We start from the raw sequence: 20891 nt of genomic DNA, 5'->3' as shown, positions 1-20891 counted from the left end.
TAAAGCTCACGGATGTTAAGCAACTTGACCTAAATCCCAAATGGGTGAGAAGAATGTGGATGGGATGTAAGTGATCTGGACCCCACGCTCACATCACCCTACTCATACAGTTTTGACAACCCGCACTGCAAACATTTGAAATGTAGAAGAGTTGCCTTTCTCTGGCCATATCCAAAGTTCACCAGACTGGTCTGGAAAAATACATCATAAAGTCAGGACTTTGGGAAAACCCAGCACTTTGTGGTCTCAGGTGCACCTTGTCACGGTGTCTCTCTCAGCTCTAGCCCAGAACTTTCCCTGCCCTTCACTAATCGTAGTTTGTCTATTTACTTGGTTTTGTCTTGATGATAGTTGAATACAAAAGTTTTCATATAAAATACTTAAATCTGTTCTTTCCAATTAAAAAAGGAAACTAAGTTTATATAGGGACAAATTTAGATGTTCACACCAGTGGGAAGCTCTGGAGGCTACAGAATTAAGAACATGCCTGGTACTGATAGCTATTCCATCCCCTGTTGCACACTTGAAATAAGTGATATATGTGAGAACATTGCATTTATGAGGGAATTTAAATAACATTTTAACCAGAACAAGAAAAAAGCTCAGAAGCATAAACTGTGCTTACAAAAACAAATATGGAGGTGCCAAAGCACTGTATCTCTTATTAAATATGCACCCAGGACAGAGGCAAGATCCCTAAGTGATATAGGGTCCCCACCCTAGAAAGGCAGAGCAAGTAATACTGGTAAGGCTGGCAAGGAACCACTGATACGCCAGGAAAAACCCAAGAGGGTTGAAAGCTCATATGACTCAGGATCTTGGAGACCAGGATTGGCAGCAAAAATAGGAAATATGTTCTTCATCTGGGAACAATGAGCTGCATATATTTGAAATCACTGGCTGGATGGAGTGAACAACTGTCCAGATTTAGACGAAGAAATCTGGGGGGAGAAAGCAGTGATCCTCTCCTAAGCTTTGCTTTGTGTGTTACATTATGCCAGAAATATTCATCTCCTGAAACACATTATATCTGATAGGCAAAGATTATATAACTTTGCTTTAAATCTCCTCAGAATGTGATTTTCATTTAAAACTCTCCTTCCCCAGCACAGTCTTCCTTAGGTACGTGTGATCAAAGTGGTTCACCCAAAAGTTAAATTGTAATTGTTTACAATCCACCTAAATGATCTCTGCTTTAACCTTGGGCAGTGGTGTCTCCAGCTTTTCTTCTCTTTTTTTTCCCCCCTCTAGCTTTTCTTACGATGGTTAGATGGGTAGAGTCACTTTGAAGTTAGAAAACTAAAATGTGATTTAGTAGATACGAACAATATAAGTTAATCAATAATTTTTTCTATTAGGACTCTAGCCCTTTCTCTTCTAAGTAATACCCTACTGAGTTTCCTCCTTACGTTTAAATTGAATGGCTATTTTTATACCATAAATATTTAACTACAGTGACAACTCCCTGAAGCATACATTTGTACGTATTTATAAATGTTACTTTTTTCTCAATATACTATGGAAAACACATTGCTCATTCATGGTAACCTTTGACTTTCAATAATCTTGGCTTAAAATATTTGGCAATTTGGAAATACACATACACAAATATGTCTTGCTAGCTCAGTTCAAGGAAAGCAAGAGTAATTCATAAAAACAAAGCAAAAATATGTTATCAAAATCACAGATGATTACATGTACTCATCTGAGATATATTAAAGACATACTATACAGCAGTAGTTTTCAAATATTTAGGTCTCAGGATACCTTTATACTCCTAAAATTTATTAAGGACTCAAAATTTTATGTGGATTATGTCTATCAATATTTACTAAACTACAACTGAGAAAGTTTAAAAATACAAATTACTTTATAAAAAATAATAGATTTCATGTTAACAGAACATATGGCTTTTACAAAAAAAAACCACTGTATTTTCCAAAAACAATTATTGAGAACAATGGCAAATCTCTTTAATATCTAGCTGAAAAGATTCTTCTATCTTCTCTGCATTCAGTCTATTGCAATATCACATGACATTTTGCCTCTAGAAAACCCAACTGTACACTTGTGAGAGAGTAAGAGTAAAAAAGGTAAATAACATCTTCTTCTTATTATGAAAATAATTTAGATCTCCTAGATCCCTTTGAAGGGATGCTGGGAACTCCTAGGGCTCCCTGGAGCACACTTTAAGAACTGCTGCTCTATAGAGATGCCTGGCACGGCTACTCTTTCCGACGTTGTAAACTTACACGTCTCCATGCCTTCGTCGTCGTCATCTGCCGCAGGTTTATCATAGGACTTGTCAATGGCAGCTCTGAAGCTTTCATTGCATCCCCTTCCGCGGATTATCCGTGGCCGCGGGCGATGGAAAGGAATGTCCCCATTCAAAGTCACCTCAGCGACTGCTGTCTGCAGACTCTCTAAAGAGCTTGACTTCTTCAGACCCAAGGAAGGCCCCACATCTCTGCTGGGAGAACCTTGGAGGTTTGCAAAAACAAAATCCTAGTTAGAATGAGTGGAGAAAATTACATGTCTGAATATCTAAAAATTGTGGAAAATATCAGGCATGTAAACAAATTATTTGCTCAACGTCAACTTCTGGAATGTGGGTGGCAGTAACTAATTTTAACTTTTCCCAAATGTATATTAAAGTAGGTCTATTTTCTCTATTCTCATTAGGAAACACTCTGAGTTATTATTAATTTCCATTTTTAGCTTAACAGATGAAATCTTTGCCAAATCATTTGCTCCAAGTTATGTCAATAATATAAAAGAGGCAGAATAACCCAGGAGCTCATTTGAAAAGCAGAATGATGAGAAGGCTAAGGGAAGCAACCGAGACTAAGCTTCAAAACGTAGCTGAAATCATTGTTTGGCAGTTTAAAGTTATTTACAATGGAGGTGAAACTTTCACCTCAATGAGTTTCATCAAGCCTTTTCCTCATCATGGTGCAGGTTCGGACAACTCAGCAAGTAAGAAAAGCACAAGAGACCACGTGTCACCAATAGAAACAGGGCACCCTGGCACCAAGTAGAAACCTAATTCTGGAAAATGGTAGTTCTCTTGGAAAAGCAACACAAGATGTGAATAGAAACAAACTATATAAGGGCGAGAGAGAGAGAAGTAAGGGAGAAAGGACTCAAGAGCTGGATGTGAGTACTTAAGATCTCCAGGCCTGCAAAGAGAAACAGGTGATGAACAGAAGGAACAAGACATCACAATTACCAAGAAAATCTCAGTACGATGTCAGGGGAGAATTCAGAGGATTAAAAATGTGGCTCTGGGGATTTCCCTGGTCGTCCAGTGGTTAAGACTCCGCGCTCCCAATGCAGGGGGCCTGGGTTCAATCCCTGGTCGGGGAACTAAGATCCCACATGCCGCCACTAAAAAAAGATCCTGCATGCCGCAACGAAGATCCCTGTGCCGCAACTAAGACCCAGTGCAGCCAAATAAATATTAAAAAAAAAAAAAAAGTGGCTCTGTGACTTGAGGATCTAGGGCAGGAAGTCCCGAGATGGTAACCAAGCTTTAGAAGGCAATCAAAATGGATTTCTTTAACCAGGTAAGACAACCTCATCCATCATTCCTTGACCTGGCCCTCAGAGGTAGATGAATTTAGCCTCTAGATGGCTGAAATGCCAGCAACCACTAGCTGGGCAATCCAGGTTATAGAACTAGTTCTTCACTTATACTGTTAAAAAGACAGGTGCAAAAAAAAAAAAAAAAAAAGGGAGGGTAGGAGAGGCTGGATAGTTTCTCTCCACGTGGGGCCATCAGCCCATATGTGAATCAATAATTAAGGAGTAGCCTTGATATGTTATCACTTAGAAGACAAATAGTTCTGACATGGGCTTTCCATTGCTCAGAGTATAAAACAGAATAAAAATTAAATTGGGAGAGTCAAAACAAGAATTATCTTTTTAAGATTCATTTACATGACACCTTTCACATAATTTTCACAATGGGGTAGCAGTTTTAAGTTAGAATAAGTATGTTAAAATGTAACATAGGCAGAAAGGCAGACAGATGACTCTAACGAAGAAAAAATATTCTATAAATCATTGTGCTTGGGAAAAAAATATGATTTACTTAACTTTTTCCATGCAGGTTTGTATATATTTGATTATTTATTTTATGACAAAAATTCACAAGAAATATTTCTTTCTAGGATGATCAATCTTACTTTTTCTCTTGATAGCCCTATAATTTTTGACAAGTTCATGTTTTAAATACCCATAAAAGTCATGTCACAGGAAGGAAAATGAATTTTCTTCCGAAGAATGAAAGAAAAAGTAAGAAATCAAGGAATCAAAGAGAATGGGAAAAGATGATTCCTGGGTAGGGACATTTACGTTCACATTTTCTAGAATTAGCACTAGGAAGATCTTTTTCTGAATAAACCATGCCTAACAATTTTCATAACTTACTAGTTTCATTTAGGTCCTATAAACATTTATAAGGCAAATATTCAGTACCTTCTTGGCTTCATAAAGGACATGTATATATGTTTATGTATATATGTATGTATGCATGTGTGTATCTATATGTATCTATGTATATATCTCCAATGAAGATTTGATGCTTCCAGTAAAGATTATCATAAAAACATAATTTATGGGCTTCCCTGGTGGTTCAGTGGTTAAGAATCTGCCTGACAATGCAGGGGACACGGGTTCGATCCCTGGTCTGGGAAGATCCCACATGCCACGGAGTAACTAAGCCCATGTGCCACAGCTCTTGAGCCTGTGCTCTAGAGCCCACGAGCCACAACTACTGAAGCCCGAGCACCTAGAGCCCGTGCTCCGTAACAAGAGAAGCCACTGCAATGAGAAGCCCGCGCACTGCAATGAAGAGCAGCCCCCACTCGCCGCAACTAGAGAAAGCCTACATGCATCAACGAAGACCCAACGCAGCCAAAAAAAACAAAAAAACAAAAAACAAAATTTATGTATGAAAAGTTAGCTGAGATTTGACTTAAGATACTCAGAACACTAAAAGCTTTAATAATTTCAGAAATGGCATGAGTATTTATTCAAATAAATGTATATATATTACATGTATATAAATATTGATATATGTATAGATAAATGTATATATGTATTTATTAAGAAACAAAACACAAGCAAATCAGGGATCAAAAAAATGATGGAATTGTAACTAAATAAGCAATAGATATTTTGTAAGCATAACTGGGAGCTTACCTATCTACTCTTTTCTCTAAATTCTTAACACTGTAGTATAACATTTTGGCAAGATGTTGATATATATACGGTGGGTATTGGGTATATGGTAGGTAATAAACTACAGTCTTTATATATGGTTGAAAATTTTCATAACATCTATAATTTGTGCATCTATAACAGGGATCAGCAAACTATGGGCCAAATCTGGAAAATCTGACTGGAACACAGCCATGTCCATTCATTTGCATATCCTCCATGGCTTGCCTTCACACTACATCAGAATTAAGTAATTGCTCCAGAGACTGTCTGGTCTACAAGATCTACCATATTTACTCCCTGGCTCTTTACAGAAAGAGCTTGCTGACTCTTGATCTATAACATGGATTTCATTCATGCAAGCGGTATGTTTGTCAAAGAAACTTTAACAGAGATTTTGTTAAGTAATAAATTAATAAGATTCCTAAATGAGGATCACTGAGATTCCTAACATCATAAACTTATCATTTAGCAGGAATAAAAATTGAAAATATCTCTCACTATATAAAGTAGGGGCAAAAGAGTAGTTTTATTTACACACAAAAAAATCAATGTCTCTAAATTTTAAATAATTTTTAAATTATTGTAAATGTAAAATAATAATTTTTTAATTACTTTAAATTTAAAATAATAATTTAAAAATAGTATTTTGAAGCTCCTTATATAAATCTTTTAGGTCATTAGGATACTTTGCTTATTTTTTATAATCAAGGATTAAACTATTAGAAATACAATTCTCTTATTCCTGTTCCCTCTTTTCTTGCAGAAAGTAAATTTACCCCCCAAGTATCATAGAAGATTCCTAAATCCAGGAATAAAGGGGGAAATCATAATCATACTATTTTCCTTAGGTCTATTTTTCTACTCTTACCTACTAATACCTCTCTCACCAAAAAAAAAGGAGAGGATGTCTTTTGCAAGGGCAAAGGGAAATGGAATTCAATTTTCATTATGAAAGGCTTACAGCTAGACAGACGATCTACACTAAAATGCCACTGTGACTCTACCAAAAACCTTTGGACTAAACTGTAAAATCATGATAATCTTAGCAATTCAAGTGAAGTGAAGAAAGAAAAATAACTGAAAATCTGTTCACTGTCTAATACTGGAGGATGGGAAGGATTCAGTGTAGATATTTTATTCATTGTAGATTTAAAAGCAATAGACCAGAACTTTGATGTCTATGTAATAATTTTTTGCCCCAAGTTTTTCCAATTTAATTCGGTAGGATAGATCACACATAGTATTTTATAAATGCTTTTTATCTAGGATCTAACTAACATTCTAAGACACTATGAAAGCAGATGATTCAATTAGATGATAAAAATCTGCCTTCTCACCATGAAAGTTATTTAATGTTTTCAGTTGAAATCTGGATATTATTATTATTTTTTAATCATAATAAATTGTTCTTTTCCTGTTAGTGAGTTGGTTAAATTAACTATTTTCCTTACTTTACCTAATTGGCATATTATATAAAGTCATGTTCTTTAATCTGAGCAGCTCAATTTGTTTTCTATAAACATTAACTTGAACAGGGGTTACTTCTTGAAAAGTACTGAATACCATTAACTCCAAAAATGAATTACTAATTTACATATGTAAACTATCAAATAATGTTTTTCTTTAGCCCTGCTTCAGAATTCCAATGAATGTTATGTTTGATAAAAGAAATAACTACTTAATAAGGGCTGAGGCTACTGTTAATTGCCCTGCACTACAGTTAATCCAATGATTTATTGGATGTAGTTTTTACAATCTATCTTTACAGAATGTGAAAACCAAGCATGTCCACAATTATCTTTACATATGTATGTGGGATACACATTTTTCAAGAAGCCTAAAACTAATTACTACTGCAGGTTAAAAAGGTGAATTGAAGCTAATTAGTGCTAAGTGGTGTAACTACATCATACTGGATCTAGAATAATTAAAACGCTATTCCAAACTTATAATAATAAATCAAAATGCTCAATTGTACAAAGCACATGACTTTAATTACACATAAAGACTTTCCTCTGATTACTGTCATAAAATAACATATAAAGTAAAATCTACTATCATGTAAAACCCAGTTCAAAATAATCCATTGTTTCTACGGAATGATTTAGGCAGCATCTTAGAAGCAAGCCCTAAATAGTTAAAAATAAAAACAAAAACAAAAACAAGGGCTTCCCTGGTGGCTCAGTGGTTAAGAATCCGCCTGCCAATGCAGGGGACACAGGTTCAAGCCCTGGTCCGGGAAGATCCCACATGCCGCGGAGCAACTAAGCCCGTGTGCCACAACTACTGAGCCTGTGCTCTAGAGCCCACGAGCCACAACTACTGAGCCCACGAGCCACAACTACTGAAGCCTGTGCTCTAGAGTCCGTGAGCCACAACTACTGAGCCTGCGAGCCACAACTACTGAAGCCCACGCGCCACAACTACTGAGCCTGCGCTCTAGAGCCCGCGAGCCACAACTACTGAAGCCCACGTGCCTAGAGCCCATGCTCCTCAATGAGAGAAGCCACCACAATGAGAAGCCTGCACACTGCAACGAAGAGTATCCCCCTCTCGCTGCAACTAGAGAAAGCCTGCACGCAGCAATGAAAACCCAACGCAGCCAAAAAATAAATAAATTAAAACAAAAAACAAAAACAAAAACAAAACCTTCAAGCAGGTTCACAAAGATAAGGATGCAATATATAGTCTAATTCAATGTTAGGTAACTACAAACTAATGCTTGCATCAGAAAAAGATCTAAGCTTTTCTGAGTGACTAATGAGAGCAATACTAGACACTGTCCTTCAGTGAAAATATTTATATTTGTGCCATTATCCGTCAAACCAAAATCACCACTTTGAGAATCATTTTTTGGGTGTTAACCTAAGCATCAGATAGATGACTTCGAAACAAAGAATCCACCCTAAGAGATCACGTTTTCAGGATTTTGACTTTTTTTTTTTTAATTGTGACAAAACATTCCTACACAAATATAATTAAGAAGATCTAGGTTGTTTTAACATTTCTGAAGCACTAAATTATATTTCCATTTAGTATGTACTACAGTGATAAATTTCTTCTCACAGAAAATTTTCCTTTTCTTGTACAGTTTGATGTCCTACTATGAAAACATCCGTGCCAGCCTGGAATATTTATGTTTACATGCTATGTGATTGGCAGCTCTATAATTATGACAAGCTCCTTGGACCACAGTTTCTATGGCAACAGTCTAAGTGTCCATTCTTACCTGCTTTCTGGTCATCCACTGTATTGAGTTTAGTCTCGTCAGCTACTGTTAAAAGGTAAATGTATAATGGTTAGCCCAGTTAGTCCCACAGCCCAACATGCTTCAACCATTCCCAGATCTTTTCAGTTAGGTGATAATTCTTAGGTAATATTTCATGCAAAATATATGAAATATCAAGCAAACATTCATAATCAAAAAAAAAAGGGGGAAAAAGCAGTGTCTCCATGCAATGCCAGTCATCTCATTTCACAGACACGTGTGTTATTGATATGTTAGCATATCATAATTAGCCAGGCAAGGAATAGCCCGATTTTTCTTTTATGCATGGGATAAATGAATGCTTTTAGTCTCGAAGTACAAACAGCCACCAGAGAACAGCGTAAATACGTTATAGTTGATCAACAAAGGTTTTTCTCATCATTCAATCGGTGTATGGATATAATTAATTAATTAATTTGTTTGTTTGTTTGTTTGGTTTGGTTTTTGGTGGATTTGGATTTAAAAAGAGACACTACCTGATTGGTGTTTGATTGAACAACTAGGATTATTTTCCTCCTCTCATTTGCTTCCAAATACTTTCTACAATAAACATGCTCTCAAATTATGACTCCAGTTTAAAGGCCTTAATTATCAACACATAAGAGTTTCTATCAAATAAACATTAAAGGACAGCAATGGAAGGAAAATATCATGAAGTAACCAAACTCTAGACATGGATTGAGATAATGGTTTCTCTCCAAAACTGCTTCTTCTGGTTCGAGCATCCCCACAACCAACCAAATCATATTCCAATGAAATTGGTTTTCAGCAGCCAAAGTGTTAAAACATTTCATTTTTTTCAAATAAAGATACATGAACAGAGCATGATATGCACATGTGTTTGTTTCTTTTCTCATCAGAAAACATATATATTAACATATTGCACATGATGTAAACATGCCACTTAGGAGAAGTATGGTTATCTCAAACCTGGAGAAAAACTAATTTTTGCCAAATTGCCTCATTTCGCATTTATTTTCTCTATTGCTCACAGTAAACAGACATGTGTTTGGGACCATCGATTTTCATCTGAAAGCATCTAAACCGTATTTAGATAAAGATTCATGGAGATTGTACTCACTACCTAAATCCATGCTTTTTGATTTTCGCGTTTTAACGAAATCCAATTGACTGGCATCTGAAAATTGCTTTGTGCGTTTTTCTGACATACTCTGACGTCCAAATCCCTCTCGTTGAAAAGCAAGAACTGGATCGACGTCTGGACTCAAAGAGCTGGTGTGAAGAGAAAGAGAAACATAAAAACATTTACTGAAAATAAGAGACATGACGTTCAGGAAAGTTCATCTACACCTGTGTGTATGAATGTGTGTATATGGATATTCCTCAGAAATATTTAAACTAAATAGCACAAATATAGTCCATCAAAAAAACTGTGGTTGTGTAGGAGGTGACGGGAAAATACATTAATTTACATTTAGAGCAATTCCTTCTCCACGTGAGAAAGACTGAATCTTTGAGGAAAACTTTCATATATTAATACAAATACTGGCAGCAAATTAGTGACTATATGAATTGCAACTGAATAGAAGTTTTGAAAAAGGTATATTCTGCAGACTTGTGGTTGACAAGGGGGAGGGGAATGGGGGAGGGATGGATCGGGAGTTTGGGATTAGCAGATGCAAACTATTATATACAAAATGGATAAACAACAAGGTCCTACTGTATCGCACAGAGAACTCTATTCAATACCCTGTGATAAACCATAATGGAAACAAATATGAAAGAGAATGTATATATGTATAACTGAATCACTTTGCTGTACAGCAGAAATTAACACAACATTGTAAATCAACTATACTTCAGTAAAATAAATTTTTTTTAAAAAAGGATATGTTCTGGTCATCTTATATATCCTTTATCTTGTGTTTCAGAAAAAAAAAAAAAAACACCTTTATGGCATGTAGTTTTATGAGGATGTAGCTTCTCTGCAACTTAATCAACTGAGAAGAAATCAACTCAACAAACCACGATTAGAACCTATTCTGATGAAGGTGTGGTGCCGGGTACCAAAGTCAAAGTAATAAATAAGAAAAGATCTCTATTCCCTAAGAAAAATACCAAACCAGAAGCACACAGAAGACGCTGTGGATGCGTGGACGGGAGAGTGAATGGCATTCCAGGGGGTCAGGAAAAGCATGACTAAGTCTGGATGGCATTTGATTTGTGTGACACCAACACAGTGGCTCCAGCAGAGACGATGAAGCACAGGGCAGATCAGTGGTAACAGGATACAGTATCAAGTGTTTTCACGATGGAAGTGGCAGGGGAAGCAGTCCTATTTGTAAAATCCCACGAACACTTTCAGAAGCACCACCAGGTGTTGTGAGCCCAGCTCCACAATGAAGTGGTTTTTCTCTATGCTGAGCACACTGAGTAAATAGAGAGCTCTCCTATATCAGTGTGGAGTCACCTTGCCTGTGTGGCCAGGTAGGAGAATGTCCCTCCACAGCTCACTGGACACACTAGAATGTGGCGGCCTCTCCACTACGTCAGTTTCCACTATACAAGCCCTCCTTATGCTTCTGCTGGAAACCAGCTTCTCTAACCCTGTATTGGTCCTATGGGAATGACCATGCATACTGATAAAAGGGTAGTGATCTGGTCTGGATATACATCAGAAATTTAGCTGCAATTCACTGTGCATGAAATGACAGATGGCATTAGGGAAGGGCTAAACCAAAAACTGTGACAAGGAAGACATCAAGGCAGTGCTTCGCCATCAGGTGATGTGACCTGAACGCTTTGAGCCCCTGTGTCTTCATTGGCTCCATGAAAAAAGGAGTGGCCCCAACCACTGGCCGGGCCACTGAGAGAATTCAAGGACACAAGGGGAAAGCCCTCAGTAAACTGCAAACCACCATGCAAAATAAATTATTATTAGCCAACAAAGACTTGCTATCTCAAATTTTCAAAGTTATGACAATTATGATAACGGAAACAGGGTATTTAAAAACCAACCACCAACCAAAACCTCAAAAAGGAAATGAACGATCCTTTTCCATCTTTTCCACCAAGTACAGAGCAGGGCCCAGGGAGGAGGCAAGGTAGGTGCCTGGGACTCAGAATTCAAGGGAGCTCTGATCTCAGGGTCCTGTGAGTTCAGGGGCCACACCTGAGAGTGAGAAGCTCCTTACATTTGCTCCCCTGGGCACCTAGCTTGCTCACCCTTGTTCTGGCCCAGGGACTGGGAGCTCAGCCCAAAGCAAAAACGATTTTTTTATGTAAAACACTATGTTACATCCTAATCAATGTTATTTTGTTTGCATCCTACACTAAATCTTTTCATTTTTAATATATCATATTTCATCTGTAAAGCCCGGAATAAATTTGACGTTCCAGGAAGAAGCAGGGTCATGTTCACCTTGAAGCTTTAGGTGCTCCTTCTCATACTACTCTGCTTAGACCCTATGTATGTATGTATATACATATGTGTGCATAGCTCCAGCATATATTATGTATATAAGTATAGACTGCTTTTACACAATTCTTAAATATATATGTGTGTGTATATTATGCTTATATAGTAGTATCCACATACGACTATGCTTACCATACTATGCTTATAATTTCCAGGGCACATACACCCCAATTGGAAAACACAGTCCTAGAACTGAAAAATTAAAACCCACATGGTGAGAACTAGGACCCAATTTTGCAACAATAAACACTAAATATTATATTTGAACTAAGAGTAATTCTTTTTGTTTGTTTGTTTATTTTGGCCGTGCCATGCGGCATACGGGATCTTAGTTCCCCGGCCAGGGATCGAACCCGCGTCCCTTGCAGTGGAAGCTTGGAGTCTTAACCACGGGACCGCTGGGGAAGTCCAAGAGTAATTCTTTTAGATACTGAAAGTTGATCTCTCCGACCATCCTGCACACGCTCATCAACCCTTTTCTGTATCGTGTGAATTACACTAAAACCTGAATTCCAAATAGGCATCAAATGTGTGAACAGAGTGAATCTGCAATACATTTTTAATAAAAATTATTGGTTAAAGGTTTTTCAAAGAAGTACAAATTGTTGTTGCTGAAAGCCACATATTGGCGTATTTTTTAAACTAATTTTATATCCTCTGAAATTATGTTGTCACTAAGATTAGAATTTGCTCTTTTACCTTCTTCACCTTAAAAACGTTGTTATGTTCCCTAAATCAATTCACGGATTGAAAACAAGTATATTCTATCAGTTAAGAAATGCAAAGTTTAGCCATTTGACATATTCAGCCTTCCACAATCGTGCAGAAAAGTGTACACATACACAACTGAAAACGGCAAATGAGTTTTTGAGTGAATAAGCATCTTAAAATAACTAAATATTCTTAAACCATAACATAATTAATTCTTTCCTATCAATATACCCATTAAACTAATTTCAGACGCAAGAAACAATATGCTAGTATACTTAGCAAGTTAGTCTGCAGGACTGACAGCTGATTCTTTAAAGAATGTAACCATACCCTGACCCCCCCCCAAAGTTATTAAAATTCCAGTTATTAATCCTGCCTTATTGCCCTTTTGTTTTCATAACATTTTCATCAAGGATTAGGGAGATATTGTCAGGCTGGAAAAGCTTACATTTTCTGCTGTGATTCAGAACAGCTGCCATTCTTGTTTGGATAACCCTTCATTCATATTCTTTTCCAGCCCCTGCACATTCCCCACAGCAAAATCATACAAGTCCTCACTGTTTATGAATCCCCTTAGGGAAATTAATGCCACACTCCAGCCCTGCTCGTTGTTTATTGACTTTCACCAATACAGCATTTCTTAAGGCCCCAAACATCTATTCCTACAGCTGCCTTCAAAATTCCTCATCACGGTGGAGACTCAATAGGTTTTTGTCCCTTCGATGAATTCTGCAAATATCTAATCCTTACTTTCTCTGTCATTGCTTTCACTTTCAGAAAGAGATATAAACTGCAGTGGTAAATGCTACAGCATCTGATTCAAGTAGGTTTTTACTTTGTATGGTAGTTCCCCCTCTACGTTGAACCAAAAAACTCGTTCAAAGATAAGCTGTTATCACGCGGGCTTGAGTGTAGCTCAATGCCACAACACTGAAATATCATTTTGCTGATGGATTCTTGAAAGGGCAATAAGAAGATTCTGGTATAATGCTTCACATGGTTGCGTTCATTATCACTACAGCCTTCCAAGGTCATCCCTAGGAGGGACTTTCCTTTCGCTTATTGATGTATATAATTACTAGGCACGCAAATGAAGACACACATCCACATTTATTTGCCACACATTGCCTCAATAATATCGAATGCTTTCTTCTATTTTGAGAGATACAGGAGAAAAAATAGCATTAGACTGCCCCTGAAGTCATAATGTTAGAAGTAAGTACAAAGACTAGTAGAGTTATAGCACTCTAAAAAGAAAATCTGAAAAAGCCTCTTCCCACTCCCAGAACATAACAACTATTAATTTGGCCAAAGTCATCTAATTGTTATAAACTCTCAGTCACCAAAGGGATTTGCTTAGAATTTATTTATGGAATAGAAAAACAATTCGTCGAATTAACACAGATCTAAAATAAAAGTTTCACTTGTGAAACTTAACAAATGAGTAGGGTTTGGGGGTTAGTGGTAGTTTTCTTGTTCGGCTAAACTCTTAACGATAGCCCTGGAAAGGCTAACACAGTTGGGCAGGTTTATGAGGTTGGGGGGACTCTTTTGTTTGAGGAGTGACAACTACGAGTATTAAATCATTATTATTAAATCAGAACACCGCTATAAAAGACATTGATTCACTGTGCTCGGTGACAGACCATTTAACCCTAAAATCAAGTGTGACTGCAATTAACCGATGTTTCCCAACAGTGCTCTTACCACTCTGCTGACTCACTGATGCCGGCCTTGGCCCACGCGCCAGTGTCCGTCGTCACAAATCCTACATCATCGTGGGAGCTGGAAGATGACTGGTCAGAGAGATGTGGGGGGAGCACCGGCAGCCTGTCATCCTCGATAATGACAGTGTCGTCTTGGGGCATATTCACCGTGGGGGACAGCTGGTATTTACCTGTCCAGTGGAGAAAAACAAAGAGAAATTCTAGACATCCATCTAAGGGTTATGTATATGAATGTTAATACTTTGCTACATTAGAAAAAGTCTAAATTTCCAAAATCTGCTCGACCTGGTGGGACAAAATAGAATTAAGTAAACTTATTTTTCATAAGTGAATGTCAAATGGAGACCTCCGGTCTATTCCTTCCTCTGACACGACAGCTTTGGCGCTCTGGGTGTGGTATTCAATGTCTCTGGTATTAAGTTTCCTAAGGCCAGAGATGATCTCCAGAATGACTTCTAATGTGAAAATGCCACGTAGATTCGAAGTTCTTATAGTCCTTTGAAAAATTTTATCAGGAAATTTGGAGGGAAGCCCTGCAGACTTACATCAATCATTCACGCATTCACTAGCTGGGCACCTACCACCTGGCAGGTTTGTAAGGAAGACTTAATCTCTGCCTCTCAATGGCTCACACCTCAGACAAGGAGATAGATAAAGTGGTAATTGATTGGTGCTCTGAGTGATGTGCCAGAAGTGCCCTGGCGTTCACTAGTGCTGGTAATCGCCTGGGTAGCTGAAGGAAGAGGATGAGGGGAGTCTTAAAAAAAGTCAACATCCGAGATGGGTTTTGAATGATTAATACGATCTCTTCTACTAGAAGAAATCACAACATTGATTTTAGACATCAGCAACATCATTAAATGCATGATGGAGAAAAGTGCACAGTGCACTCAGGTGACACTTCAAAGATGCGTGCATGCAGAACCAGGGCCTTGTGGGGAGATGGCAGGAGTGATATTAAAGAGAAAAGATTAGGATCTCACTGCCCAGAGGCTTTTCAGGCCAAGACAGGGGAGCTAGTAAATTTTGATTTATTCAATTAGGATATAGTGTTCTCGGTAAGAAAAGACCCAGAACTGTCCACATTGATCAGTTTCTTTCAGGAAAATCTGCTCAGGTTCCGGGATCTGCATGATAGGCGTTTATCTTTCCTGGGATAAAATTGTAATTCAGGGGCCTGAATCCTTAAAGATAAAGCTGGGGTCCAAATGTTGCCATCTTCCTCCCCAAAACACCTATAGTTCTTCTGGCTTCCTCCTCAAATCTTGTGCCATATTTCCTCTGAGCAAGAACTCATGGGCGAAGCTTCGGTTCACATGGATATCTTGTGAAAGGCTGTCCTCAGAGAAACATGCATCACGGTGTGGTCTCGTCCTACTGGCCTGTCTCTCCCAACAGAGCAAGGAGAACGGACAGTGTCCCTGTCACCTTACAGGAGGATGGAAACACTGTCATTTCAAGTCCAATGTCCACAGCTGTTAAGTCAGCTCTCCTGGTTCCTATGCAAATAAAAAGGATTGCTGCACTTTCCCAATCCTACCACCGTTTCAAACAGGGTGCCCTTGTCCTTTACGAGTAATTGCTTTTAAAAATAGCACAATAGCAATGTGAAGACAGTTCATGAACATTTTAACATCTGTCTTAAGATCTAATTTTTAAACATTCACAAGAATGTGTAAACGATCATTTTCGTTTTAACACCATTTTGGAAACTGGGAGATAGCATATATAGACTTGAAGGATTTTTTAAAATATATATTATTCTAGACATTTCAACAAAGGAGCAAACATTAAGTTGATCTTTTCAGGACAACCCACAAAAGCAAACTTGCTAGAAATTTCAAATGCAATCATTACTTAACACCAACTACTCTATTACAGAAATAATATATGTTCACTGAAACCTCTACTCAGCAAATTATCATGAAAAATACTGTTTTGATTTGAAATGCATCCATTTTGACAAACTGTGAAAACTAGCAACTGTTTATAAACGCTCATGATAAAAATGTAAATCAAATTTAATACTTCATTGCTTCCCTTTCCTGAATTCAAATCACTCCTTTATGCCTACTTGAGTTTTAGGATATTAGTACAGAAAGACAGAAATCTGTTCAATAAAATATCATTCATAAATAAGATTGGACATTCCAGCACTATTACCTAAAGAAACATTTCCTTCTCAAAACATACTTTTTTTCCCCAAAAAGTATACAGAATGACAAATCCAAGTTATCCCTGGTAGCTCACCACTGACAAGGCACATGTCACAGCATTAAATGCCATGTCCTCACACAGGCAAAATTTATTGGAAGAAACTATATTGGTGTAATATAGCACATTCATTTCTAAACACAAAAACAAAAACGTTTATGCAATATATTCTGAGAGACAGTCTAGCAAGCAGTATGGAACACAGAATGGTTCTTCATGTGACAGTCCTTTTTTATGTTGTTTTGAGTAGAAATATTGTTCCTTAGGTGATCTAAAAATTTATACCTACATAAATGGCAGGAAATGTCCCGATTAACAGTAAGACAAGGATTCAGCTTTTTTTCTTTCCCCTATGATTCTGGAGGCTAATATTTCAAAAGACTTGAGAATATATGTTTTCCATCAATTTTCCACTTCTTAACATACTTGCGACGAACAGTGTTTTGGGATGCGGCTCCAAGAATATATTGGGGGTAATGAACTAAGCTATCAAACTACATATTCTACCAAACTCCCCTATGAATAACTCTCAATTATGTTTGCAGGTACTTGGCATATCCTAAATGTGAACCCTTCGAAGGGTGACTTCAGAAACCTTTGATCCGGTTTTTGATGAATAAACTTTCCTTCCCTCAACTAGTTAACCAACAAACTAAGATTTAGACTGTAGCCGAGTGAAACAATGAGATGCAGAATGACTGTTTACTAAACATTTATTCATTGGTACATTTACATAGAAGGCAACACTACGTGAAATGAGAAACCTTTTGCCAGAGATATGACTCACAATAAAAACAACCTTAATGTTCCATTTTTCTACGTTGACTTTCTAACAAGATCAAAGTATTCTGAACAGAATTATTTTTTAAACTCACCACAATGTATCAATATAAAAACTACTGAGATTACATTAAAAAATGGAGACCACAGATTTCAGTCGTGCTTTAAACGGAAAAATTCTTCAGATAAAAAAGTTGGAAAACATTTAAGGTTCCATGCTCCCAAATGTCAGCTTGTGATATGTCCTACAAAATGAACACGCTGGTGAAATGAGCTACACCTATTACCTCTATGGCTATTAGTAGTACTAGTTAAGACAGTCCAGCAATTTGTAAAATATTTTTAAGGCTTTTAAAAGGAAGAAATCCTATGTAGCCTTGCTACAGATTTCTTTTTGATAAACGTCCAAAATTACTCCTTGAAAATCCATGATAGTGGAAAGCCAGCCAATACAGATGACATTTGGAGAACTCTTGCCTTTGGCTGCGACTCTGGCTGACCCCACCAAAAGCTAAGGAGATCGATCAGTTTCCAGTAACGTGGGACTTGTGACTCAGAAAAATATGCATCGTAATTTTGGTTCAGAAACACAGAAGTCTGGGGCTTCAGACCTGTCACTTAATTTCTCTGGGCCAGAATTCCCCTGAACAGACGTTTAGTAGGTTGGAGTACACGATTTGTAAGGTTGTTTCAAAGATAACTTCTTTGATTTTTAAATCACAGTGGTTGCCAGAATGGAAGATTCTGTTAGACTGTCTAAAGCCAGTTGCTTGAAAATGTGGATACTTAAAAATGGATGTCAATAAAGAATGAATGTCACTAACACTTATTGTGTGATCCCAGTATTCCCCAGAGATGGCTATTTTTAGAAAGAGGAAATAGCCAAGAACAAAATAAAACACAAATCGTCATGGGATCTTGGGACTTAGTTCTTTTATCTGTTAAGTGGGAAAGTGTAGCTGATGACATCTGACATGCTTCCAACTCTAAAATCTCTTCCTTTTTTGGTCTAATTTTTGGAAGCTTCTCTCCTGGGTTAGGTTCCCATAGAAATGAGTCAGAAAGCCTCAAAGCTCCTTTTGGGTCTAGAGTCCCACAGGAGGAATATTCTATGTGAAAATTCACCCTGTCCACATAAAATTAATCACTTCTTAATGTAGTCAGCTGGAATTTCAATACAAAGTTCTATCTGAATCATAGCAGATCATGAAGCAGATACCACCACCTCCACTGGTGTCTACACAGGAGATATCCTAAAGGTATAGAAGACAACCGCTAACCAAAGAAGATCTGAAAATTTTCCATGCACCCAGATACTGTGCCCAGCAGTAAATACTGTTGCTATTGGTTTAGGTTAACTGAAAGTCAATGCTTTAATTTCTTATATTTGGTACCTGGCTTTGGTATCTTGTCGCAAGGTACTATCTTTGCAAGATTTCTAACTTTAAGTGGAAAGTGATGTTACAAACACTGTCTGTTTCTTAGGGCCAATGATGCTGAAATAGGGACTGACAAAGACTGAGGAATTCTCGAATTTGTAAAACTCAAGATAAATCAAATTAAGCATATACATTTCTCAGAGTAAAACTATATGGGATCCCTAGTTTCCCATACAACATGTAAAAAACTATCTTAAGAAAATATCCAAATCATTCAACATCAATTTGGCCTACCAACGAAGAGTAAGGAGTCTGTCACTGCCCCCCACCCCAGCCCAAAAGGCCACGCACAGTACATCACAAAGCACAGAGCTGGAAGATTACTGCCCCAGCAGAAGCATCTGGAATTTTAAAGTCCATTACATCTCTAGCAGAGGGAAGGGAAAAACAATGCCAACTCTAATGCAAACTTAGGAGGACTAACGAGGCCACGGCTAATAAAATCAGAGCAACAGACTGAAGAAAAAGAAGGAATCCTCAACCCATATATACAGCATTTCCAAAGGTCACTAGGTGAACTGGGGGGGTTTTGTTTTTTAGTTTTAGTTTTTCGCCTTCCTCTGAAGCATCAGGGATTGGAGTCAGGACGCAGGTTACAGGAACTGGTGGACCAATGGTCTGATTCAGTATGGCAAGTCCTATGTTCCTATAATAAAGGGGAAATTACAGCGAATCACTTTGTATGCACACAGATCCAGGGAACACACACACTCTCTCGCTCAAGGGGTCTTGAATTTTCATCAATAAAAAAGTATTTAACGAAGATAAAGTGTCACAGCAAAACCAGGAAAGTAGGGAAAACCCCACCGCAGTGAGGAGAGTGATCATTAATAAGCAAAGGTTAATCTGACAAACTATGTGCAATGCCTGTCACCTGACAGGTGTGCAGTATCTTCAGCATCCTTCCCCGACTTGCACTATGTCAAGCAGGCCAAAAGAAAACTGTTGGCAAAATTAAACCAGAGAGCTGGCACGCCTTCATTCTATACGTAACAAACTAAGAAATGAGGAATTTAGCAATTGTTCCAAACAAGAAAGCTAGAAGGATTAGAGGAAGAACAACAGAAAATTCTACCAGTCATGTTCACGTAATTTTCCTATCATGCCCGGTAGAAAGTTCTTTGACGGCAGACTGATTCTCACTCGTCTTTGTACCTACAGCAAAAGTATATACACAATGTCTTGCCAACAGCAGGCTTTCCATAAACATCCACTGATGAAGGAAACAAATTCCTGTTCCAGTGAAGCTTCCTAATGGAGACGTGAATTGTATTAAATCTCCATTAAATGTGCTCAAAATGGAGTTAAATTTAGGTTGTACTTCATATTAGAGGCTTGCAAAACACACCAGCAATAAGTGTTTTATGTCACGTGCTATTTCAATCAAAACAGCTTCTTATGTGTTAAATTTGACAACTCTCACAAGCTAATCCCAAGATGAGCAACTCAGTAAATCAAACCACTCTGGTGGCAAAGCAAGTCTTTATTAACCGGATCTGTTAGCAGAGAGCTGAACGGCTGCAGAGCAAGTGCTAATCACCTCATTCCCCACCGGGGGCCACGCAGACAGTACGGTGCTGAATGCAAACAAAGGATGTGAAAAACTAGTTTCAGGATTTTCAAATGAAGGCTTTGAAAAAGCCAAGATGCAATTAAAAAAGGGTAACACCTTATTAAGTACAAACCACAAAATGTGAATATTTCACATACATGCGTATACATATTTTTCCCCTCCCTCCAAACAGTGCTATTGTAAACATGTAGCTTTTGAATCCTTCCTGCCATAAGCCACTAAATTTTGATTTAAAAACAAAAACAAAAACACAGCTTCACTTATCGTCTCAAACATGCTAAGAATATCTTGATCACTGGAAAACACTTCCGTGTGATCCCCTTCTTTCTTCTCTTTCCCACATGTTACAGGATCCAAAACTCACTTAGCAAAATCAATGTATTGACTTCCTCTCGTCACATTAACACTTCCTGAATGATTATAATGAACCTGCCCCTCTTCCCCTTGAAAACATGGGCCTCCTTTACATTAATATTACATTCATAACCTCTCCGTGAACCAGTAAAAGCACAAA

The 20891-nt window shown here is 37.7% G+C and overlaps 1 protein-coding gene across 27 annotated transcripts in view; it reads right to left on the bottom strand.

Annotated features, from left to right (window-relative positions):
• The window catches only part of PARD3 (par-3 family cell polarity regulator), a 625186-nt gene that overhangs the window by 218185 nt on the left and 386110 nt on the right, over window positions 1-20891 (bottom strand). For 13 of the 27 annotated variants that reach the window (XM_082385255.1, XM_082385273.1, XM_082385252.1 and 10 more), the window contains 4 exons: window positions 14352-14541; window positions 9576-9727; window positions 8456-8500; window positions 2253-2480 (listed from right to left, as the gene is read on the bottom strand). In XM_082385255.1, the coding sequence (XP_082241381.1) occupies window positions 2253-2480; window positions 8456-8500; window positions 9576-9727; window positions 14352-14541 (615 nt within the window). Of the gene's footprint in view, window positions 1-2252; window positions 2481-8455; window positions 8501-9575; window positions 9728-14351; window positions 14542-17280; window positions 19451-20891 lie in introns of those variants that run through there. The other 14 variants (XM_082385259.1, XM_082385260.1, XM_082385253.1 and 11 more) reach the window with 5 other exon arrangements.

This window comes from Balaenoptera borealis (assembly GCF_965194805.1).
Source record: "Balaenoptera borealis genome assembly, chromosome: 3".
NCBI classification, from domain to species: domain Eukaryota; kingdom Metazoa; phylum Chordata; class Mammalia; order Artiodactyla; family Balaenopteridae; genus Balaenoptera; species Balaenoptera borealis.
The sequence above is the reverse complement of the archived record's forward strand: the minus strand, read 5'-3'. Positions and strand labels throughout refer to the sequence as shown.